The sequence below is a fragment of the Episyrphus balteatus genome, chromosome 3 (assembly GCF_945859705.1).
Source record: "Episyrphus balteatus chromosome 3, idEpiBalt1.1, whole genome shotgun sequence".
NCBI classification, from domain to species: Eukaryota; Metazoa; Arthropoda; class Insecta; order Diptera; family Syrphidae; genus Episyrphus; species Episyrphus balteatus.
In genome coordinates, this window is record NC_079136.1 from 94,101,006 (window position 1) to 94,127,208 (window position 26,203).

General features: G+C 33.9%; 1 protein-coding gene across 5 annotated transcripts in view; it reads left to right on the forward strand.

Annotated features, from left to right (window-relative positions):
* Positions 1 to 26,203, forward strand: part of LOC129916430 (protein groucho) — a 213,393-nt gene that overhangs the window by 111,302 nt on the left and 75,888 nt on the right. Inside the window, exon 1 of one of the 5 annotated variants that reach the window (XM_055996363.1) lies at positions 19,367 to 19,516. The exons of the other annotated variants lie outside the window; for them this stretch is intronic. Within the exon in view, the coding sequence (XP_055852338.1) occupies positions 19,502 to 19,516 (15 nt within the window). The 5' untranslated portion in view covers positions 19,367 to 19,501. Of the gene's footprint in view, positions 1 to 19,366; positions 19,517 to 26,203 lie in introns of those variants that run through there. 5 annotated transcript variants of the gene reach the window in all.

Genomic DNA, 26,203 nt, shown 5'->3' on the forward strand with positions numbered 1-26,203 from the left:
GTTCTAAATAATAAAACCATTTTTCAATTTTTACAATGCGCAAAACGTATTAAAATAATTCATTAAAAACAATCATTTCTTATGAAAAAAGTGAAAAAATCATTTCCATCACCCAAAAATTCATTTTTTTTTATATAACAACCTATAATAGATTTTATACCACCTGAAAGATTATTGCTTTGAGGTATTTCGCTAGTTTTTTTTTAATTTAACATTGTGTAGCTTGTAGTGAATGTACAGTAAGGTGGGTCAAAAAAATCGAAATTCTTTTTTTTTGATTTGGTACTCCGAAAAATCGATTGCTAGACACCTCTAGAATATACACACCAAATATGAGCTCTTAATGTTAATGGGAAGGTCCTCCGCTTCGCAATTTTCCATTTTTACATCAAGCTTCTACTAAAAAAAAAATCACATTTTTTTTAAATCGATTTTTTAGCAAATTTCTTTACATATTGATTGCTTTAACCGTTTAGAAGATATTTACTTCCCGAACTCGGCTCGCCCGTAATTTATTTTTCCTTTCATTTTTATCATATTCACCTCCTTTTCCAATGGGTTTTATTCTACTATGATTTCTTTTGGTTTCAAAAATTATCGACCCTGGGCTATTAGCGGAAAATCCCACTTTAAAATAAAAAAAATTAAACCAGATTCGAAACGATTGAATTTTTTCTAAGTGGCATAAGACTATTAAAATAACTTTCTACAATATTATAGCATCAGTTCAATTACTTTAAATCTGTACCTACTTCCATCTTCCTCAACATGCACAACCTTTACTGCTCTCAGTGACCCCATCCCACTGTCTACTAAATCACTATAAAAAAAAAAAATTCCTTCAAGAACAAATCCTCGTTATATTGACTCGCCCTTCCTTTTTTCTTCTCCTTGTTTCATTGTTATTCGTGACAAAAATCCATTGTTGTCAAATTAGTTTTCCGGTTTAGGCGCCAAACGATATGCTGTATACATATATCGAAAAAGTACTCATTTTTATTTGACATTTCTTTATGGTTATTATAAAAAATCAAAAACAAAACAAAAAGAAAAATACCATCCATCGTTTTTATAACAATCAGAGTTTCAAGAATATTTTATTTATTATCATGCCCTACGTCTTATTGAAACACACACACACACACAACAACAAACAAAATTGCAAGATTCAAGGATAAAATCTTATTTTGCAACAAAACAAAAATAAAAAAATAATAAGGATATTGGGTTATACATTCATTTATATGTGTGTATATTAAATTACCACCACCATCCTTGCTGCTTGTATTCGAATTTAAAATAATATTCTTTACCAATATTCAACAAAGCGTGAAATCAAGCATCATCACTCACCCAACGAGCACCAATATCCTCTTTAACCTCAATAGCTGTTCATCCCCTTTGGACTTTTTTTTTATATATACATATATTTTTTTATATTTTTGTTGTTTTCGTTTTGTTTTCGAACAAAAAGGTGGCATCCTTCCAATAATAATTCATATTTTTCCAACCCTATGGATACGATGAATTGCTTTTTTTTTTTAGTTCGTTCTTCTCCCTCATATTTTTATGAACTACCCTCATCACCATCTACCACCTACACACACAGTGATACATAAAATGTATTGATTCCAATTTGTGTCTAGTGGCATGGGACGCGATGTGTGGTAGGATACTTATTTTATATTTATTCTCATTTCGAAACGCTTATCGAAGAAGGGTTCTTTTTTTTTTTCTTTTCTTTGTCATTTCTCAAACCCACTTTCCGGGCAATAATCTTTAACATTCTGTTTTTTTTTTTTATAGTAAAATTGGTTATACTTAGCTTTTGGGAAGAGAAATTTTTGATTGTTGTTATTTGTTTAATATAAAAAACAGGGTGATGCGTCAGAAATTTGTATTTAAAAATAAAGCATGTTCGTTTGAGGGCGGATGTACGCTTAAAATTTGGACGAATAACACAGCAAAAAAGAAAATTTTTTTTTTTTTGTATTACTTTCTGGCTGGTTTTACCCCTTTAATCGTTGACTTAATGACTGCATTCAACTGACTAAAGTTAAAAAAAAAAAAACTATTTAAAAAAAATAGTCCTTCACAAAAAGAAAAAAAAAATATTTTTCAAAAAAAAAAATATTTCTCAAAAAATAAAAATTTATCCAAAAAAAAAAATATTTTTCAATAAAATTTTATAATGGTTTTTATTAAAAAAAATATTACAACAAAATATCTCTCACTACCTAAAAGATATTGTTTAATAAAAAAAATATTCTTCAAACCATTTTTTTTTTCAAAATTGTTATTCTTAAAAAAAAGAAAAGAATTTTTATAGAATTTTTTTAATAAGAAATGTATTCTTTAAGTGAAAAAAAAATATTTTTTTTTCAAAATAAAAGAAACAAAAAGGTTTTTAAATGAAAAATAATTTTCAAAAGAAAAAAAAAAAAAAAAACAATTCCTTGTTATCTGAACACCTTTCATTTCGTTTCTTTCTTTTTATCCCAGATTTTGAAATGATTTTTTGGTTGGTTAATTTTATCCGAATCACCCTGTTATACTTTCACATATTATCCTCCAACATGATAACGTTACACAAAATGGAAAATATCCGACATCCCTATGGAGTAGTATCCTACCTATTTATCTACCAACAAAAAAAAAAAAAATAAGAACAAAATCTGAAAGGACATTCTACCTTCTTTCATTTTTTTTTGCTCCTTCATCTCCACCCTCACCCACAAAAAAATAAAAACGAACAGCGACAAAAAATAAATAAAAAAAGAAGAAAACAGAACGAAATCCTGTGTACCCAAAAAAAAAAAGGATTGGTCTGTTTTTTGCCGCAAAAAAAAAAAAATATACCTACAAACCAAGTAGCGTCCGGTAAAAAAGAAAAATTTCACAAGAAAAAATCCAACAGGAGTCACCATCAGAGCTATTTTCTGTGTGTTTTCTTTTTTTTTTTTTTGTATCCGTGTTCACTCAACTTGAACTAGCCCCCGTGTCGCTCGTCCGTGTGCGGCCATATACATCCATCTATTCAACCATCCATTCGACTATCCATCTATGCAATTCGTCCAAAGGACTATGGAACTACATTTTGTGAAATCACACTCAAGAAAAAGAACAAAAAAAAAAAAAAAAACACAAAAAGGATCTTTTTCGTAGTATACACACATATACAAACATTCGCGCTCTCCTGTCAGTGTTCGCTTTCAAGTTTTTACTTCTTGTCTTTGTTGTTTTTTACCGCCACTCACAAATTCACCTCCCCTTGCCCTCTATAACAGTCCCTACATCACGGTCCTGTCATTCTTTTAGTTTTTATTGTTCCTGTGATACCGAGAATTTATTCGTCCCGTTTTGTGTTGTGTGGCCCCACCACCCCCCGCCCACCTTAGATTGTTGTTACTATTTGATGATGATGACGAATACGGTGGATAGGGTAACAGAGGGTGAAAGGGACTAAAGATACCATCACGTTTATTCCGTTCTCATTCCCCTGACAGGGTGACTTTAACAAATGGGTTGAAAGGAGTGAAATGGGTACGTTTTTTTTTTTTTCGTTTTGTTGCTTTCGTCCTTTTAACTTCCCTTTCATCCCCCCTTTATTTCCCTCTATTCACAACGAACCCTTTTTTTTTATTCAAAACTGTGAACATGAGCTCTTTTGTGTGATTTTCCCCCCTCTAGTAGAATTGTCTTTCGGTATGTTTTTTTTTTTTTTTAGAATCTTACCACCACCTCCACCTCAACCCTAGTCCTTGCTTTTCGATCCTTTTAGGTATTTTCCATTTTTTTTTTTTGTTAACAATTTTTTTTCTCAACAACTGGCAGGAGAAAAAAAATAAAAGATGGAATGAATATAAATTTGTGTGCTAAGGATAAAAAGAAATAAGGATCTGCAGGGATTTTTTTTTATTGTTGATTTTTTTTTTTTGAACTGTAAGGCAGGACTTGTTGGTGGGGCATGGAAAGAAGGAAAAAAAGCAGAGGGTGGTTGGATTGGTAAAGGATTAGTAGTTGGAGTTGGTGAAATAGGAAAGCAGTAGACTATCTACGTTCTACATAAGTATGTAGGTATGTTGCGAAAATGGATTTGGCCCGGTAAAGTGAAAATTGAGTCGGTTGGCATTTGAGGTGGGAAAAAAACCGTGAAGGAGGATAAGGAGAGGGTGTATTGATATTTGAGTTTTTTTATTTCCACCTCATACAAACTGAATTATTTAAAGGGTATGGGCTTTGCTGGTCGGTATTTTGTTTTTTTTTTTTTTCGACGATTGTTGATTATTGTTTGTGGAAAGTTAAGGATTTACATGTATATATTCAAACACACAACAATACTCTTGACCATTACTTGTGTTTTTTTTCTCTCTACGACTGTGGATGAAAGTTAAGAAAAAAAAAAAAAGAAAAATGGCCAGTGCAGAAGATGAACGAAAATAAAGTTCTGTATGGATTTAAAAGTTCGGAACAACAATTTCTAATTTGATTGTCTTTCTCAACCTTTTTTAACCATTTCGACCAATCAAAAATCTAAAATAAAATTAACCGAAAACGAAGATTTGTTCAACAAAATAAATGTTTGGCGTACACCCTAAAACTTCCAGAGTCAATGTTTTGTAATTAGTTCGTTATTTTGTTAGAAATGCTCACTTCGTCAATTTCTTAGGTTGACCAGCGAGCGCTACAATTCATTATAAATTTTGTTCTTAAATAACAAGCTTATTCACCCAGCTGCCATTTACAAGAAGTTCCCTTTCTAATGAAAAGGATTTCCTCTACCGCGGCATCTTTCTGAGGTAGATTTTGAAACCTTTCTGGCCGGAGTTTAGTTGTTCGTGTGCTCCACATGACCTAGCCATCTCAGTCGCTGAACCTTTACTCGTTTAGCTTAGTAAGTATCCTTGTACAACTCGTTGTTGTACCTTCCATTTGAAATCAATGAATTTGGAAGCAAAAAATCATCCCCAAAAAAAATTTCTATTAAAAACATCTCTTGATTTGTATGACAACAGCTTTTTATAGGGACACTCTGCTCTTCCACTGAGCAGAGAACAGTTCCGATTGCACCTAAATATAGCTAGTCTTAGCAGTCAGTCCTCAGCCTTACAAAAATCAAAATCAATCGAATTTGCTGTGCTCATTTCTTTCTTTTGAACTTCAATGAACAACATGATGCTCTTTAAGATTTCACTTCTCTTCATCTGAAAAAGTTCTTGGCTCTTCAAAGTTTCAATTTTTTTTTTGTTATCATTCTATTCTTCGTATCTAATGTTTTGATAAATGATAAAAAAAAGGCCTAAATGTAGAAAAAACTTTGCCATGACGAAACAGAGATGTGGAATTTTAAATACTACTGTTTCAGTGCAGACATTCAAGGAGTTATCCTTATTAAAAAAAAAAAAAATCAAAAATGGTCACTTTCTTTTAATTAATTTTGTATTCAATATTTTCAATCATATTTCAATTCCAAATCAGGAAGAAATTTAAAGAGTAATTTGCGGCGTTAAATGCTATTTAAAAAGCAATTTAATAGCAGCTTTTAATAGCTGCTCTTTTCATATGCTGCTCACTGCTATCACAAAATCTTAAGCAGGTTACCTATCTATGTACCTACTTTCATTATTTCTATTGTAGGGGTTCTTCCTTGAATTGTACTTATAGTTTCGGTTTAAACTTCTCAACATCAAATTCCTTCATTCCTCCTCGTTTAATTTCACTTCTTCCATCCTCTTAACTAATTTTCTTAAAATAAAAAAAAAATCCCTCCTTTTATTCCCCTTCTTCAGTTTTAATCAAAATCAAATAAAAATTCCTTTACGTTAAACAATATACCCTCACATTAAAAACGAAAAAAAAAAAAAAAACAGATCAACCAAACAATAAACATCATCCACCGAGTAGGTACATATACAAAAAAAAAAGTCCACATATAAAACCTAAAAGAAACTGTTAGCAAATACTTAACACCATCACCCTCTTGTGGTCTTTTTCTAGAAATAAATCCTCAATTTACCAGCATACTTTTACTGAACTCCTCATCTACACCACCCATCATTATCAACCTCCAGCTGTTTTCCCTTCTGTACTTTTTTGTTTTTTTTTTTTTTCTTATTCATTCCAAACCCTCCATTGGCAGAGCAGAAAATGAAACCATTTTCCTCTCCCCATATTACCTCTCATTGTCGTTGTGTCAGCCAACCTTACCCCCATATAGTGTTCCGACCGACAAGCGAGCTCTTATAAATTACACTTAATCCTGCTTTCCATTCAACCAATTCATCCGACCGACCTTCACCCATCCATATATTATGTACTTATATATACTACCTACTCGTAAAGTGAGGTAAAGAGCAAGGGTGAAACAATAACGATTTGTCCATATTTTTTTTTTTCTTCATTTTTCCCTTTCCTTCCATCCATTGGTGCTATACCTACCACCACTCCTGTTGTTATTCGTTTGGAATCCTTGGCTATTGATCAAATAAGATTACCAACAATCAATCCATTGTACACATGACTGATCACTTAAAAGAAATCAATGACCATCTCCACCAACAATCCCTTCCAAGGATAACAACAAAAAAAAATACTCTATACAAACATCGTCCGTATCCTTCGGGTATAACGTGCAAAAAATATAAGTTTTTTTTCTTTCCCTCTTCATTCTCTTTTTCTCTTCATTCGTCTTTAGTCCTTAGTCAAGTCCTTGTCAGAATGTGGCAGCATAAATAACCAAGAAAAGGGGGAATAGATTTTCTGAACACAAAGTTTTTCTTCTTCATCAGAAGTCCTTTGGTCCACACACGTCAGGACCAAATAGCAAAAAAAAAAAAAAAATACATATACTTCCAATATGTATTTTAGAAATACAATGCCAGTAGTTTTTTTTTTTTTTGTATTTTGTTATATTATCCTGCAGCCCTCGTGTAAAATGGTTCTATTTGTTCCATTAGGACATCAAAGATTTTGTGGCTAAAATGAAATTGGCAATTGTCCTTCGTCAACCCTAAATTGCCGATCAACTTACTTTCACAAAACAAATCCTTGTAGAAATTCACACACACACACACATGAAGAAGAAAAATCTTTATATTTAACCCTTGCCCTCTTCTGTCGGCATACCTACCCTGATGCTGTTATTATTATTATTATTATTGCCACCCTTAGTTTCAGTCTTATTATAACCCCCAACCTCTCATTCCCTAATACATTTTTGTCTATTGAGATATGAAGATAGAATTTCTAGTCACTTGAGATATGCTGGTGACTGATATTATTTGGGGGCTTGTTGAAGTAAAAGACGTGAGGGTTTGGAATGAATGAAAATATATTTATGTATCATGCGGATGGGGATTTATCGCCTTTCTTCATGAGCACGTCCAATCATAAACTTTCACTCCCTTGTCTTCACCTTTTTTTGCCTTTCATTCGTTCGCCTCCATCATTGGTTTTCATATTCCTTTATTTTTTTTTTTTTTTGTGTATACTTTCTCGCTCACCACCAATTCATTCATTTTGTCTGTCTAACTTTGTTCATTGAATGACTGACAGGCAAAGTACCATGAGTCCTTTTTTCTTTTATTTTTTTTTGCATGGCAACTCACTCTACTTTAGAACTCTCGTTTTATGAGCATCTTTTCTTTTTTTGGAAAATTTATTCCACAAAGCATCAAGTTTTATCTCTTTCATCGGCATCGTCAACATCGTCATTTTGGTTGCCAAAAAAAAAAAAATAAAAAACCAAATGAAAAGAGATTGTAAAATGGGAAGTTACGTCGCACAGAATTGCTTATATTGTTAGGATCTGGAAGTGTGCCGTTTCAAAGTCTATCGAGTTAAAGATTCTTGTATTTGACATAATTATGTTTAAAAGAGGTGTGTTTAAATGACGTCCTCGAAATATGAAGAAAATTTGGGGGTATCCATTAAGCTTTTTTGTCTGAAGCTAGCTATTTTCACTGGACCGTAATGGTCTTTTGATCTCCAAAATTTGTATCGATTTTAAGCCTTGACTAGACTACATCATTTTTGCCATCAATCCTTTATAAAGTGATATGTTTTTCATGTTTCAGTGTATCTGTTTGAAAAGTTACGGATTTTGTACAGGCAATGTTGGTTACTGGTTCATTCCAGACCCTGTGTCCCGAATTTTAGTTCGGACTGATTCACTTGTTTGAAGCTGAATTGTTGATTCTCTTGATCACCATCCGCTTTGACTTCTCTAGGCGTAAGTTTGAATCACTAGCTAATATTAGCTGTGAACGATTCTGATGCCGTTAACTGGCAAGTATTTGTCACCAACTTGTTTTTCAAGTCCAGCCCTTACCCAGAACAACAGTCGTCCGCGTAACGATCTGTCACGCTGATGTCCACTATATTTCTTTGCCGAATTCTTCCAGAGCAACCCGTGAGCAAGGCTTATTTTGCTAGAAAGATTACCTGTGAATGTCGCTCAGTTCTTGCTTGGTTAAAATTATTAGACCTATTGCTGGAATAGCTTTGAAATGTAGGAACGCTGAATTGTATCCATGAACCGCCCAAGATTGTAGCCGTCTACGTTCCCATTTAGCGTGCCAAGATCTGAACCGAGTTCGATCAGCACAAAATCCGATGTGAAGGTCCTTCACTCAAAAGTGTTTCTCTGAGCATACATAATTCTTGTTAGTACTGCCATGTTTAGATGCTGAATGTAAGCCATCGCCCAAAGTAGATGGAATCTATGTGACTTTTGTTTAGCTTTTCTTTCAATTGATATAATTTAAAACCCCTACATGTCAAAGTTTTCAAGCTCTAAAAACAAACAGAAGTAATAAGGCCACAATCGAATAACATCCATGATAACGCATTGACAGTAAGAGACTTGGGCACCAGGTCTTACGTTGGACGAACTCGTTTCTGGTCTTGGAATGGCGCCGCCGGCCGTAGCGTAAGCCAGCAGCAGCTTATTACCTCTGTTTGTTTTTAGAGCTTGAAAACTTTGACATGTAGGGGTTTGGAATTATAGCAATTGCCCGAAAAGCTAAACAAAAGTTGAATGTTTGAAAAGTTTGAGCCTTGAATTTCAAGCCCGATAAAGTCGACATTATCATTTTGCATACGGAAAATATCAAAGGATATTGTCAAGAGTATCGGTGCTATCTTTGAAGTTTCTTTTCGTAATAAGCTTTTGTGTTGTGTCCTTGGTGCTTTAAGCAATGAAACAAGTATCCTAAGTATTTTTTAAATCAATAATAATCAAGCAATTTTTAGGCTAAGTTTGTAACGCTTCTGGCAATTTGTGAAACTTCTGAAATTCTTGAACTTTCTTCTGCCTGGTCTCAGCACAAAACTTTTTTTTCGTTTAGATCATGAACTAGGCCTTACCCAAGTTTCTTTTGGTCGGCAGTTCTTTCAATCAACAGAACCTTTCGCTAGTTCATTTTCGAAAAATTGGAGCTTGAATATGCAGAGGGGTAGAGTGGAATTGTGTGAGTTAATAAAAATGCTAGTCGGTTCAAGTGAACTTGATAATTGAAAAACCTGATCGGGGTTATGAATTCACAAGTGACAGCGGTGGTGCGATGCGTAGTGCGTTGGCCTCCCAACCGCTAGGTCGTGAGTTCAAGCCTCTCTCGGGCAATTTTCAAAATTAATTGAACATAAGCGACTTAGCACCACTGAAAGGAGTCTGATGATCGGGTTGGTCCCCGTAAAATAGCTATAACTCCAGCTTGGTGGTAACACACACAAGTTGTTGTTGTTCATTCAGAACCTTCAATATTATTTTCATGTTTTTACAACTCAAGCTTCTAGAGGGCGCTATAGTAGAAATTTTCCTATCCTATAACCAGAAGTCGATCAAGACTCATTCAACGATACCTCTTTTTTCAAATTATGATAAGTTGGAAAAATGAATCCTTATTAACTATGTCCTTAAAAACATTCCTCAAAAAAAAAAAAAAAAAAAAAACTTAAGTTAAAATCCAATACTTTCTCCTTTATGAATACTTACTTGTGATTCTTAAGAAAATTCCATCATATTTTTGTAGAAGCAAAAGTAAGCAGCAACACCCTGTGTGTGAATTCTTGTCCTTGAGCGAGGGGTGGTGTATAGCTGGATTGAGGAGACAAAAGAAAAATGAAAAGGATATGATGGCAGGCGGAAAAAGTAAAAAAATTCTCATTAAGCAGGAGCATCGAGGAGGAAAAAAATTAAATCTTAAAAAAAAAAAAAATGTGGAAAGGTAAAGTGGATTGTAGTGGGGAGGGTTGGTGTGAAGGGTGGCTGGGTTGGGGGGTAGTTGTGTGAGAAAGGAAGGCGAAAATCATCATCACATCTCACTTCAGTTGAGCACAACGAATCGGAAGGACGACACTGAGGCGATGGAAAGCACGAGTGAATGAGATACAGGGGGGAAGGTATTGAGAGGGAGGCTATAACTTGAAGCAAAAAGGAATCCCTGCCAATTCAGACACAACCAACCAACCAACCAACCGACAACGACGACGACCCTTGGAACTACGAGTACCTACAACAACGACGACGAGAGACTGTTACGCCGATATAGATGAACTCAGTTTGTGGAAGGAGTAAATAAAAAAAAAAAATATTAAAAGGAAGAGGGTTGTTGTTGTTGTTTATGCTGAAAAAAAAAGGCATCCACTAACGTCCTCGTCGTCGTCGTCATATCGTCGTCGTCGCAGCAAAAGCAGGATAATATATCGGATGTGGGTGAAGTACGTTTTGAGTGTGATGTGATGATGATGAAGATGACGATGATAGGATGCCAAAGCATGCAGCAGCCAGGCACAGGAATCATCATCATCATTGCCGCCGCTGCCGCCGCCGTCACGCCGCATAAAAAAAAAAAAAATAACACGGATGTCAGTGATGCAAAGATGGATCTGCTGATAGCAAAATAACGATAGAAAGAGATGGCGAAAGGACACACCACCGCACCGCATCACTGAAGTGTGCTATGCTTCTGTTGCTGGCTGGCTATATGATGGGGGAATACATTTTTTATATATGTATTACGACCCCTTCTTGGGTAGAGGTAAAGAGGAATAAATTATCGTAGATTCATCTGATTTGGAAATGATTGAATTAGGCACGTTTTCAACTAAAAAAAAAAAAAAAAAAAAAAAACAGAAAGAAGAAGAAAATAATGGGAAATGAGTAGGAATAAAACAAACGACCCACGATAGATGCCAAGAGGGAGAGAAATTTTGCGGAAAGGGGAAAGAAAAGCAACCATCATCACTAACCGTGCAGTGTAAAATATAAGTAAGAGAGTAATTAGGTTAAGTTGCTAGACACGATTAATTTTACGTAATGAAAATTGTTTTTTTTTTTTTCTTCTTCTTCTTTTTTTTTTATTTTGATTAACTTGATGGAGAGAAAGAGGTTATCGGGGTAACCTTTTCTAAGATGTTTTTCTATGAATAATAGATTTTTATCAGTGGATATTTTTTTGAGGATTTATTCTTATAAAACTGGAGAACTTTCCGCTATAGAAGATTCCGATTGTTTTAAGCAGATTTTTGTCCGTTTAGTGGCAGAAAAAGCGCAATTGCTTATTGATTGTAAGGTCTTCTAAAGCAACAAAGTTCCGATTTGGTTGTGTTTATCCAGACTCCCCATATTGTATAGTCTAAAAGTCTTATAATATGAATTTCGACCCTCCTCCGGGTGGGCTGCTTAGTCTGGCCCTTTCTTTTAGTAAAGAATGAAATTTTTGACTATCAGAAAATCCAAATATCCATAGACTATAAATTCCTTTTTTTTAATCCAGTCATCACATATTTTGGAACTATCAGTATTGCCCCTAGAATTTACTTATCAGCCAAGGCCTTTTTATAAATAACCTTGAACTTTTTCAAACCTTTTTCGTTTTTTTTTTTTTTGAGGACGGATATTTTTTTTTACTAGTAACTTAAAGAATTTTGTTGAAATTTCTTTTCAAAATAATTCAAGCCCCCCAAAACTCTGAGGAAATAAATCAATTTTTCTTATTTCTTTTAATTGCTTTTTTATTCCTAAAGGCGTTGTAAAAAATAGTCAAAGCAAACATAGATACCTATATGTATAATAGTAGTCGAAATATTAAACCCCCCACTCTCTTAGCCCTACAACAACTTTTATTTCCTAAAAATTTGAAAACAAAACAAAAAAATAAAAAACAAACTACCACAACAGAACAAAAAGGAACCAAGTTCTGACAGCAAACAAAACAAAAAACCTAGACAAAAAAAAAAATAACAGCAAAGAATTATGCGAGAGATGTTTTTCGAAAACACAACAAAATAAAAACAAAAAAATACATCAAAAACTCAACAACGAGGATATCAAAATATGAACAAAATTCGTTATGCGAACTAAACAAAAAAAAAAAAAAAGAATTCCATTCCCTTGCTACCACCACTTTTGATGTCGGAAAGATGTGCGAAAATTCAGTGAATGCACATGGTTTTTTTTTAGAATCAAAACTCGGAATACTAAAAAATTTTTTTAAAAAAACATCTACAACACAAAAATGTGAAATACTGTCTTCTATCTAACTAACTGATGCTGTGCATTATATCGATGTTGGTACCTATACCTACAACCTGTCTGTCATCCTATGGCTGCCTGTATCAGGGTTCTAAAAAAAGAAGGAATGAAAAAAATATAACGGCTAAAATACTACCCTTCTAGTTTATGTTTTTTTTATTTCTAGCCCCATGGACACAGTAATGGATGCGATTCGTTGAATTCATTTTTTTTTCGATTAGCTGTAAAAATATACATATATGGAGGTACATCGCGATGCATCGGTGGAAATATGTCCGTTTTAAAATATGTACCTAGAAACCTTTGCAACCTTACCTTTTCTAACTTTTTTTTTGCTTTGAGTTTACTTCTGACGAAAAAAATAAAAAAACAAAAACTTTCAGTCAATATGTATTCCGCCAACTAACTGCATTTGCATCACTGGTTTCAAATTTAAAAGTCCTATTTTAGAAACAACTCTTGTTTTTGGCAAACGAATAGATATTGTATGTCAGTTTTCAAGCGTGACCTGACTCAGAAGTACGTAACTTATTACTTACAATGCTGCAGCAGTAATCACCCAGCGTATTTGTAATACGGCAGGAAATTAAAATAAAAAATTGGATACTTCAATCTTTAAAGCCAGAGCTATTAGATAAAGACAAAACTACGATCTGCTTAGTACTCGTAATACTCCTGTAAAATAACTCCCATTTGAGAAAGTTTAGGGAAATACTTTGAATAGTGCTGAAATTAAAAGTTAATTCTATCTAAATTGGGAATAATAACGCTCATAATGTTTCGATGGTTTGTTCATGAGGTTGGTGCTTTTTTTCAAGAGCTTTCTTATAAACAAAGCTGTAAATCAGCCATTTCGACGAGCGCTTAGAATTTTTTAAGTCCCAATACAACTTTTGAAATTCGCCAGACTTTAAGTTTTAGCGAATCTTTCGAGTTCATAGGACTAAAGTCTCTACATGGAAAAAGAGACCACCTAAAATTAAGCGGATTTCAGCATGGTTTTTTTGGCGTTTTAAGTTATGCGGAAATTCACTTAATTTAAACATTTTCTTATCATAAAATTAAGAAGATTTTCATCTTTAAGTGGTGATAAATTAATTAGTTTTTCGATTAATTTAACAAGGAAGTCATCTTGGCAAAAAATCAAGCAGAAATCCGCTTAGTTTTAGGTTGGGTTTTTTTTTCTGTGTAGAATTTAGCTCATCACTCACTTGGAAAAATTTGCAATAGCTATATTGACTTATTTAAAAGTTGCCAAACGCTGAATTTCTTAAGAAACCCAATTAATTTTTTTCTGAGTATCTGTCTATAGCGGAAAGCCGCAAAGCATTTAAGACCATTTCTTTTCAAGATAAAATCGTTTTCATCTTGAGTTGAGCAGAAAACTGGTTAGTCTTGTCCATTTTTAACTATTGAGTTTATTCCTTTAAGAGCCTTGTCCTCTAGCAAAATTTTTTTTGAAAAACCGAAGGTTATGATTATGGTTGGAATGGAAGCGATGAAACTTTCTGCGCTCCCCGAAGATGGACTAAATGTCGCCGCCGGTGTAAGTCAAGCCTATGGTGGGGATAGTTAGTAGGAGCTGACCTGCGCGGCTGGTGCTGCTTAGGACTGCTTCCTATTTGTCGGCGATCGCTGGTCCTGAGAGAGTTGGTGTACGGACTTACTTATCATCGTTCTTAGTTCGGTAGCAAGTGTGCCTTAAGTTTTCGTACTGTGTTCGTAAGCATTTCGAAGCATATTTAAACTGGAGCTAAAGCAACTTAAGAACTCTTGGCAGTTGGTTCCGAACTAAATTTGAAGGTTCGGATAGAAAACCCTAACAACTTCGAACAACAACTTTCTGTAGACCTCCTCTCCAACTTCGAACAACAACTTTTTCCAGACCTCCTCTCCAATGTTGAGATACCATCGTTATTTTGCACAAAGCTTAGAGGCTCACTTTAGGGATCTCTTATGCAAGTTTTTGGTGTATTGAGTCAATATGAAATTCATTTGAAGATGATAGAAACTTAAGTACTTTGCTCCTTCGATGTCAACCGTCAAAAAAACTCGACGCAAGGCCAAAAATCAAAAACAAGCTCCCAAAAAAATTTTAAAGCAATTTTTGAACCGTTTAGAGAGGAATCCGACTGATTTTGTGGGCTGATCTTCAATTTATTAACGAGGTAGGTATGGGCCCACCTTTATAGGCCAAAATAAAAGCCAAAGCCTGTGGTTAAATTCGATCTACTGTGCCAAAAATGTATGCATTTGGGTCCAATGAAGAAGTCTAAAGAGCCGTAAATGAATATGTATTTAAAAGGCCTTCCAGACTTTCACTTCCGGGAATGAATCCTGCAGTAGGATAAATGCTGGATCAAGTGCGTCTAGGTCCAAAAAGATTGTGTAGAAAAATAATACCTACCTATCATTTTTTGAATCACTTTCAGGCCGACTTTGGTATTGCTTGTATTTTTCATTTTTCGATATTGATAACCTACCTATGATATTTTTCATAATAAATCCTTTTGAATAAATAATAAAAACCGGAAACAAGTTCACATAAAAAGAGGAAAACAAAAGCTACTTATACCTACCTACCTACTTATCAATTTCATATTTTATTATGCAAACAACGTAGTGAGCTATCTAATTGATATGATTTATGTATACCTACCTACCAACGCTAAATAACTCTCAATCATGTCAACCTGTCCCTCAATATTACTAAACTTAAATTTAACCACTACTTATCCTGATGATTATTAACTCTCTCTCCCTTGATACCTATTTTCATATTTTATCCACTATTATAAACGCTATCCACTTGTTCCTATTTAGTCCTCACGTCCCTCTGCTCCCTTTATTTTTATTGTTGTTACCAAATGTCGAACCGAAAAATCCCAATTTATACCCTTTTTTTTGTGTAGATAGGTAGTAACACATATGTACACATATTAGTATACAACATATCGGTAAAGGCACTCAACCACGGTTTCCGTTTAACTACACATTAATCACGTGCTCGTGTGACACCATCATCACCATCACTTTCATACCACACGTAACAGATACGGAACCATCCCTATATGTAGATAGTATTGACTACCTATACATACTGCCAACAACGCACCCCAAGCTATATGCTCTTCCATCAGGCATATCAAAAACTGACAAACCAAAATAAATTTAATTTATTTACACATTACAATGTGGTGTTCTCATTTTCAATAAATTGAATAATAAGGTTTGCCTCGACGAATTTCCCAGCAAATAACATTTGATATAAAAAAAACAGGACGAACAACAACAACTCAAAATAAATAAATAAATAAACACCAAAAATGGTGTAGAGTTGAGTGAAGAGTAATAGCAAATACCAAATTCTCTTTCCTTGAGTAGATATAAAATTCAAACCAAACCAACCACCACACACCAATAAACCACATAAAACATAGACAAGAATTTACTGGTTTATTTATATTTTTTTTTTTATTATCATCCCTTAATATATAAAATACAGAACGAAAAAAAAAAATGATTGAGAACAATCTTGCGCGTTTATCCTTTCTCCCCTAAATTTCTCTCTTTCTCTTCTCTTTTGTTAAGAGTTTTTCTCTTAAATTTTAATTTTCTCTCACTCTCTCTCTGTCTCTCATCTCTTTACAAAAATACAATGAGTCCTTATGATTATTGTGTATTGTGCTTGGCTGGATAAATCCTTGCCACTTACTTATATTTTGTCCGTCATTCTGTTCGGTTCACGAGACGCGTCCTTGTTTTTTTTTGTTAAACAGGATAACAAACAAAAATTACAAGAAAAAAAAATAGATAACATCCTTTTGGAAAGGAAAATTAAATAGAATTTAAAGGATCTTCAAAGTAATTTATATATTAAGTTAATTTTTTCTTATTTTGATTTGTTTAAAAAAAAAACACAAAGTCCTTGAACGCGGTAAAAAAAAGGAAGAACACAAAATTAATTCTTAATTTTTTTTTTAATGAAATTCCCATGAATAATAACAAAACAACGCGGGTTTAATGTTTTATTTTTTTTTTTATTGTTTCTCATCGAATATCCTTTTGTTGAAATTATTCTACCTACACTTATGTGTTAAAATGTGTTTGTGCGGGATTTAAGTGAATTTTGTTTGCGTTTGGGGTGATTATATATCAATTAATCGTCCTTATCCGTTACCGGGAATTAGTTGATTTCTATTGTTTCTTTAGAATGAAAAAGAAGACGAAACGAAAAGAAAAAAAAATGAAAACGTTCTAAACGAAATTTACTACTATTCTGCCTAATGTTCTCTGCTCAGTCAAATGTCCTTTTGTGTGTTGTTAATGTTGTTCAAGTTAGGGGAAACCAATTCCATATAATTTCTTCGAGTCCACTTTTTTCTTCCATTTTTTTTTACTTCTCTCAAAATCATTAAATGCACGTACTTAAAACCAGTGTTTGTGTTCATAAGGGCGAAAGAAGATGTAAAATAAAAACAGGAGAAATAGAAAAAATAAAAATAAAGAAAAACACATCTTGAGAGTACGAATCCTTTTGAATGCCCATGAAGTACACACAGGGCATGGATGAAAAAAAAAAATTAAAAACAAAAAAAAAATATAAACCCGGTGCTCCTTTCCCATTGCTCGTTGATACAAAAAAAAAAAAAAAACAGGACGACAAAAAAATATAAGCTAGCAAAAAAAAATCCCAGTTGCTGCGATCCATTACGTTGCTAGTTGCTGCTCCTTCCTCCCTCAACAAGAAGTTTTTATTTTCAATTTTTCTATTTTTTTTTTGTCCTGTTCGTCCTGACTGTTTGCTATTTTTCCTCTCTCCGCCCACTTTGTTGGACATTTTTATTTGCTTGTTTTCAGTTTCTTAAAAAAAAAGCAAAAAAAAAAAACATGACGAAGGGAAAATTCAACTGTAAAGCCATCGAGCGCCACCCCTATAGCGGTTATACTATGTTCTGTGCCATTGAGGTGCAAAAATGGAGGCTACAAAAGGGGCATTCGAGGGGATTGAAACTCTGAAGGGGGGGGGGGGGGAATAGAATAGAGGTGGATGATGAAAATGGATGGTTCAGAGAGAGGTGTTGGAAAAATGAAAATGCATTCAGACACACACAGCACACAGCGAGAGGACGACGAGAGGAGGCAATTCGGAGGAAAAAGAGTGGCGCGCAAAAAAATAAAGAAAAACAACTTGTTGTGTTGTGTATGCTGCTGCTTCTGCTTCAAGGATGGATTAGGGGTGGCATTTTGTTACCCCCCATGCTATTCAAGCCTCAGGGATTTTTCTATTTTTTTTTTTTTGTGTTGTATCCTCTGTTTGGAGTTGCGAGGATAATCGAGCAGATTGTAAATGAAGGTTTCCACATAGAAACCGAGTTTGCCAGGCGACATGACGGTGGTGATGGTGGTGGCCTGGGAGAGAGGGGTTGTGCTTGTGAATGCAGAAGAATTCTTCAGCTTAAAGTTAAAAAAAAAAAAAAAAACGTAGAAAGGGTAGAGCAGAAAAAAAGAAATATTGGTGATGGTTGGGATGACAGGAAAAGTTTCCTTTTTCCACACATAAATATATGTAAAAAAAATGGAAAAAATGAGAAAAATAAAAACGAAGAAAAAGAAGGGAGAAAGGACAATGGGGGTTGGAAAAATTGTCGTTGTTAACAAAACCCAGCTACAACAATGATAATGTCATAGAGGTGTGTGTTTTTTTCTTCTTTTTTTTTAAGTTTGTATCTTGCTATAGGAAAAAAGTTTTTCTGCTTGAAAAAAGGACTTAAACCTCATTCTTTCCCTTTGCCCTCATAGTTATTCTTCCTTTGGCGGTTTTTTTTTTATTTTTTTGTTCACTGCCTTCTGGGTGTCTTGGCAACTTGCAATGGATAATGATTGAAGTAGTTGAGTATTTTTTTTTTTTGGAGAAAGGAGGGGATCCTGTGAGTGGGAGGAGGAATGGTTGAAAAGTGCTAGAGGAATACCTACTGTGTTATGGTACACTTGAAGTTTTGTTGTGTGAAAAAGGCACAAGGATAATAAATAGAAGAAAGGGTAATGGTAAAGTGGCCGTCGTCGTACCTAGTCGTCATCGTCGGTTGTGTAGAGAACAGAAAGAGAGATGATTTGCAGCAGTTTTCTGTTTTATACGTGGGTATATATGGTGGCATCTTTTTGCCTTTTTTTTTTCTTGTGTAGATAGGTATAGCCCTTTAAAACCTTTTGCTATACCCTTGTTTTTGCTTTCTTTCACTTGAATAAGTGCTGTGACTCTGTTGGGACTTTCCGGCTAAGTTTTTCCTTTTTCTTTTGTTTTTTTTTTTTTCGTTTGAAAATTAGGTACAAAGAAGGAAAAAAAATGTATATATAAAAGTTGGAAGGACTCTTGTATTTTCTCACGTTAGCAAAAAAAAAAAACAAAATTGGGTAGAAGTTTTGGTCAGAGGGAAAAAGGAAAAATGTTGGAAAAATGATTCAAGAAGAAGTGGAAATTTAATTAAATGGTAATTGGTCCTAAGAGCTTTCGTGGGTTTTTCTTTTTTGTTGGTTGTTTTCGTTTGCTCTCTTTCCTTATATTTGTTATTATTTTCATACCCCCCAATATAGGGTTAGATATATATTTTAAGAAGGACATTTGAGTGAGCAATTTTTTCTAAGGTGAATAAATCTAAAAGGAAGTGTTTTTAAGTGTTGTTGTTTCTTTTATATATATTTTTTCAGTGTTTAAAGTCCTTTAAATAGAAGAATGAATATAACAAAAGTATTTAAGTGTACAAGATATACAAACAAAATTGTTTAACAAAAAAAAAAAAGTGTTGAATAAAACAGAGAAAATAAAAAAAAATCCCGCTTTGGGGGTTTTTACAAACCAAAATTAAAAAAAAAAAAAAACAAAATCAAAGGATATCATATTGCTGGTAACAGCTGCAACAAAAAACTATTTTGGATTACACTGGGATATTAAAAAAAAGCGGATAAATGAATGTCAAAAAGGTAGGATACTATGTATGTATGATTGAAAAAGGTTTTTGTTTTGGTATATTTAATTGAATGATTATCCGACGGGAATGTAAATAAAGTTAAGACTTACAAACCCGTCGGTAGTTACAATTTTTTTTTTAATTTTTCTATTTTTTTTTTAACTTTATCAGTGGCCACGTGTTATGTGAAAATAATAAAATTGACAAATTGCGGTGGCTTAGGATTTTCAATCTATCATTTTTATCGTGAATGTTCTTAAACATTGAGAGAACGGGGGTAAATATGTACCCACCCGACTGTCGACGAATATAAGAACAAACATGATTTTCAAATTAATATAACAAAAAAAAAAAACGTTTATTTTGATATTCTTACTTCGAAAGCAGGTATAAATTCTGTTGAAAATTACCTATGTGTCAAAAAAAAAAAAAATAGGTAATCTATATCCTTTCAAAACGAAAATTTCTTTTTTCGTTTCGACTTTCCTTTGTGAGGTACCCGCCGATAAGAGCCACATAATACTTCTATCTTTGTTCATAAGAAGTTCCTGAAGCTTTATATCATTTTATGAAACAAATAATACCGAAATGAAACCTCAATTTTATTCCACTTTCATTGAGAGTTTAATCATACCAGAGCAATTTTTCTAATTGACTAGCTTTTGAAGCTTCAAGGTTTCTTTTCGCATTTTTTAAATGTTCAAATCATAATATGAACCCTTTTTTCACTTTTATTTTCATAACATTTTTATAACTTCTTAAATTAGGTATACTTTGAAGCGTTTTGCTTGTCCGCTGGTTATAGGCTATGTGACGTCCTATCAAATTGAATAAATTGGAAAAGTTTGTGATAATAAATTGTGATAATAGATCTAAGTTTTTGCTGTAGTGTTTGTTTAGTATTTCATGTTAATTTATTAAATTCTTTATTTAAAAATTTTTAAATTCAACTAATAACAATAAAAATGGATTAAATTTAATTTTCACCACTAAAATCAAATAAAAATCCCATGAGGAAGCTGGAAAGAAACCGACAAAACGTAGGGTAACAAAAAGATGAATTATTGTTTCATTAATTGCATCCAAAAACAAAGATCATTAAAGTCCAAATAAAACATGAAACTTTAAATTTCAATCATTTGATCAAAAATTCACATATAAATTGCCCTCAAAAGTTATGAACTATTTCTTATAATTGACCATTGACATTCTCATGATGATAAAACTTATTTCTCAGAAACTATAATTCCAGACAATAAAGGATACAAAAATCCTCCTGGTGTTATTTTTTAATTCTTCCTTAAAAAAAAATTTAACGAGATGACAAATCTATTTAAACAACAGACATATGTAAAGTAATTCCTCATATCAATTTTTTTTATTATGATGTATTTCTTTCACCCGTTTTAACGAGAATTGATAGCGAAAAAATTATGAAATAAAAAGAAAATTTAAAAGCATAACAAAAAAAAAAAAACAAGAAAAATAACAACCAAAAAACCCCCCAGAGACAAGATAAAAAGTCTGTGTAAAGTGCACAAACCGTATAGATAAAAAGAACGACGACATAAACAAAAGAAGGAAAAAACAAAATGCAAACAGAACTGAACTGAAAAATAAATACACAAAATAAACCAAAAATGCAGTTTTATAAGTTCATATGAACTTAAAAAATACAAAAATAAAAAAACTTAAAAAAGAATACAAAAAACAAACTGCAGCAAACAACACACAACAGACAGCAGCAAGCACAGTTATAGCTGCTGCTGGGATCACAAAATTCGCTGAAGAAAAAACTACAACGAAAAGAAAAAGAACAAAAAATATATTTATAAAAAAAGAAAAAAATAAGAGCGCTCGCGATAAAAACCAGAAGCGCACCCATCATCTCTCTAAAAGCCCGGACCGGACACACACAGCAGATCATGTTTCATGCACATCAGCCGAGGATGTTTTCTTTTTTTTTTTTTCTTGCTTTCTTGTTAAAAGGGGTTTTGGTTAAATTGGATGGGTAGAAGGTGTTAGAGAATGGAGATTTTTTTTTTCAGGAATAAAATAGAAGAGACTAAACAAGAAAAAAATAAAAAGTTTTAATTGTTTGCACAGGTACCATTCATAATGACAGACAAAAGTGAGCAGTTAGATTTTATGCCTATACATATATTCAGCTAGATAATGTTTTTTGAAAATACATATTTACTTTCTATTTTTGGAAACTTAAAATGTTTGTATGTTTCAGCATTTTAAGATTTTACTACTGTTAAATGCAACAAAAACCGAGAACGAAACTTGAAAGTTTCAAAGCCACGTTAAGGACACATCAGGTTGATGTCTTTCTAGTTGTGTCAAATGATTTTTATTAACGGCTTACCTGCATTGTTGTTTTATTTCTTTGTTTAAAATGTTTCTGCACCCTGTTACTGATATATTAGTACCCTGGTACTGATATTTCAGTACCCTGGTACTGATACTTCAGTACGCTGGTACTGATACTTCGGTACCCTTTTACTGATACTTCAGTACCCTGATACTGATACTTCAGTACCCTAGTACTGATACTTCAGTACCCTAGTACTGATACTTCAGTACCCTGGTACTGATACTTCAGTACCCTAGTACTGATACTTGAGTACCCTGGTACTGATACTTCAGTACCCTGGTACTGATACTTCAGTACCCTGGTACTGATACTTCAGTACCTTGGTACTGATACTTCAGTACCTTGGTACTGATACTTCAGTACCTTGGTACTGATACTTCAGTAGGTACCCTGGTACTGATACTTGAGTACCCTGGTACTGATATTCAATTCAGGAAAACATTTCAAAATCTGCCCCAAATTTTATTTAAACTTTAAAAGATTTCAGAAAAATCCTTCCTTACTCTCATTGTGACTTACAAAGTATCACACAATCAAGAATCTTCTCCCAATGACAAAAGAAAACAATTCGAAAAAAAAAAAACAAAATCAATCTTCATCTCCCCATCGATTAGGTATATAGCTTATAGTATACCTACATTTTATATATAATAGCATATAGATGTTTCAATTATGGCATCCTTTCACTCTTTAAAATTTCATCAAACACAAAAAAAGAAAAAAAAGTATGAAAAAAAGAACACCCTTGACATGTTGTCACCAGAGAATGTCTTTTTCATTTGCTCCCTCATCCACCCGTATATATGTGTATTCTGTGCGCCTTGAACATGATACTGATGTTATGGCACTTGGAAGGATTACGCTTCTGATTTGGATTTATGTACAATCACTTACCCCGTATGGCGTACTACATACCATCAAACACAAAAAAAAAACATAAAATACAAACTCCCAATAGGGGGGCTTTCTCAGTTAAGCTATACATCCATCTATATAGTAGATATGTGAAATGGTTGTGTTCCCCCCTCATATTCGATGTTTAACACTCGATTCTCGCACAAAAAGGACTATACACTACACACATAAAATGAATTACACTAACAGCAATAACAACACCAAGCAACAACAACAAAACAACGACAACAAACAGCAAGAAGAAAATATAAAGGAAATTTTCTTCTTCCTGCTCGTTCTCATCTCTCTCTCTCCCCAAGCAACACCACTCAATATTGGGTACATGTTCCAAGGAAAAACTTTTCCAAGTATTATAGTATGGTCTACCCTCAAGACATCTAGCTATACAGCCACACCAAACAGGACTCTTCTACGTCTACATAGTTTTTCTCTTTATCCCTCGACATAACACACAAGTGAGTGAGTTTTCAAGAATCATAAGAAGAAGAAGAAGACTACGACTTACCAAGTCGATGGCTTAAAGGGATAGATATGGTGATGGTGGCTGGTGGTGGTGGATAGATAGATACTCGGTATATTTGAGCAGTCATCACCAAACCAACATCACTGCAACAGCAAGCAAAAACATAAGGAATATAACGAAAAACCCACCCAGTCATGTCCTCATTATCACACTTCATAATGAAATGCTTTTCTGCTATCCTCAAGATTTATTGTTGCAGCGATTTGTGGTTTGAGGTATGGTTTCTCGGTCGAATAGAAGGACGGGAACAGAGGAGTAAAAGGGGTGGTAGGTATAGTGTAAGATGGGTTCTCAAGTGGGTACACATTCTCTCTGAAGGATACAAACAATGAAAGACACTCTTCTTCTTCATCTTGTTCTTCTTGGTATTCATCTTGAAGCTTTTGTAGAATACATGATGATGTGCACACACAACAAACAAGATAAACAGGCGACATGGTGCTTCTGGATGATGTACCTATATAGCGAGAGACAAGAGTCCTTGTTGGGCTCTCCTCCTTGATCATCATCATCATGATGATGAGAAGGATGATGATGTTGATGATGATGGTGATGGGTGGTGAGCGGTGTACAATATACATATAATACCTACGTACAATGACTTTAGTCTTTTGTTCTGCCAACAAGTTATTAGCATGTTTTTACCGTAGTTTTTCTCATCACTTTATGAAGGCTTTCAGAAAAGAATGTTTTTTGTTTTTGTGTGTGTGTTTTTTTTTTGGTATGGTTTTGAGTTGCTGTTGTTTGTCAACTCTTCCTTCTATCAACTTAAGCGGCATATTAAGGCTAAGAGCCATGCATATATACATATATCCTGCTAACATAACAAAGACAAATATAGAGATGGATATGATACGACGCGGAATTTATGTTGGAAAAAAGAATTTCACATAAGACCGTCTTGAGAATTTTTTTGTTTGAGAAATTGTTAAAATCTTATGAAATGACATCTTTGTTTGGGGTTTTTTGTTTGTTTGCTTTTTCCACATTGAAGTATGGAAGTTTTGTTGTTTATAATGAAGATTTACTTCAAGAAGATGAAATTGAGCAAGTTGTTTTTTTTTTTTTACTAAAGTTTTATGCTTTAGTTACTTGTGATGATAGTAAAACAACTTTAGAAAATTCCATTCCTAACGAATTTTCTCCAATTTCAATCTGAAAATATTTCGGCAACCCGTTCCCCCATCAAGTTGTCGCTATCAGAAATAATGTTTTTTATTTGTTTCTATGGGTGGTCCGAGACCTCATTTAATTGTTTCTTTCAAGCGGATCCGTCTCTAGCAAAGTGTCTTCAGTTGCCATCAGAAATAATATAATCTTCCTCTGGTTCTCCGGGAGCTTGCGAATCTCATTTAATAATCTCTTTCAAAACGTTTCCTTTATTAGCGAACTGTCTCCAATTTCATCCTCAAGTCGTCGGAACTTTATTTAATTGTCCTTTACAAGAGGATCGATTTCGAGCTTGATCGACTGATCGCTACTGGCATCCAGTCGCTTTTAGAAACAATGTTTTCTTCTGGTGCTAGTGGATTTCATTAATCAGACTTTTTCAAGCAGTTCGATAGCAATTAGCAACCTATATCCAGTAGGCCATAAATAATGTACTTCGGCTTTTGTGGGCATTTCGGCACCTCACCTGACAGTCACTTTGAGACAGTAGCGAATCGTTTTCAATCAAACGGACGAGGATAACGAATTTTCTTCTTCTAGCCTTCCTTCTTGGTTGTCCTAGGATCTCAATCAATAGTCTCTTCCAGTCATTTCGGACCTTAGCGGGCGTGATAGATATCCGAAACCGTTCTCCTTATATCAATGCAAATAACTGCTGACCTTGCACGTTCCGGAAATTCCAATAAACTTTCAGGGCCTGAATGAAAAATTCCTAAAGTCCGAGGCCTGAATTTTTACTTCGACCGTACTGACATTTAAGACGTAACTTTTAAACTCCATCTGGAAAACATTCTTCCCATACCACCTTGAGAATGTCTTGACTCCACCACTCATTTACTGAAGGGTAATTAACGACAAAATACTCCAGTTTTACACAGCCTACTCAGCTTAAAGAAACAAGTTCCGAAACACACAAACATCTAATCTTCATAGTCTCATCTGGCACTTTAATCCTGTGGGGCAAATATAAGAAAATTTCAGTGCCTCAGTAAAAGGTTAAGCCCTTGGACATTTCCAAAAAAAAACACATTAATTAATCAGTCAACAAAAAAAAAGGGCAATCCCCAACAGAAATTAACCCTCATCGCCTACTCAACAAAACCACCATACCCACAAGAGTCCAATTCTATATTTTTTTTTTTTGCCTCTCAAATAATATATCTTAAGAGGATTTGAAATCATTTCCCATTTATGATGTCAACTCAAAGTCCCCAAAAAAAAAAAAGAAGAAAAAACTCCCCTAATCTGTTCTTTCCCATTTCTGTTTTTTTTTTTTTCCTTTTTATCGAACAAAAGAAATACAATACGCTCACTGACTTGGCAAGAAATAGAAGAAGAAGCACAAAAAAAAAGTAAATTGAGCAATGAATGGAAGGAGAACTAAAACGACACACACAGAACACAACACAAAAAAAAAAAACATCAGCATTTTAGCTCACTTTCCTCATTTCTTCTCCCCACCGACCGCCGACAGTTGTTTGCCAATTCTTATCCTGGCAGGATTTTTAGTCAAAGTTATTTTTTCTTCCCTTCTCCCCCTTTTTTTCGCCTCGTCTCCACATTCCTTATAGTAAAGCAGAAACTCCGCATCAATCCAAAACCAAGTCAAATGTGGGATAACAAAACAAAAAAAAAAAACAGGAAAAAAAAGTAGAGTCGATTTCCATTTCCACTTGGCTGCTCTTTTGGGCTCTTATTTCCTTTTGTGTCGT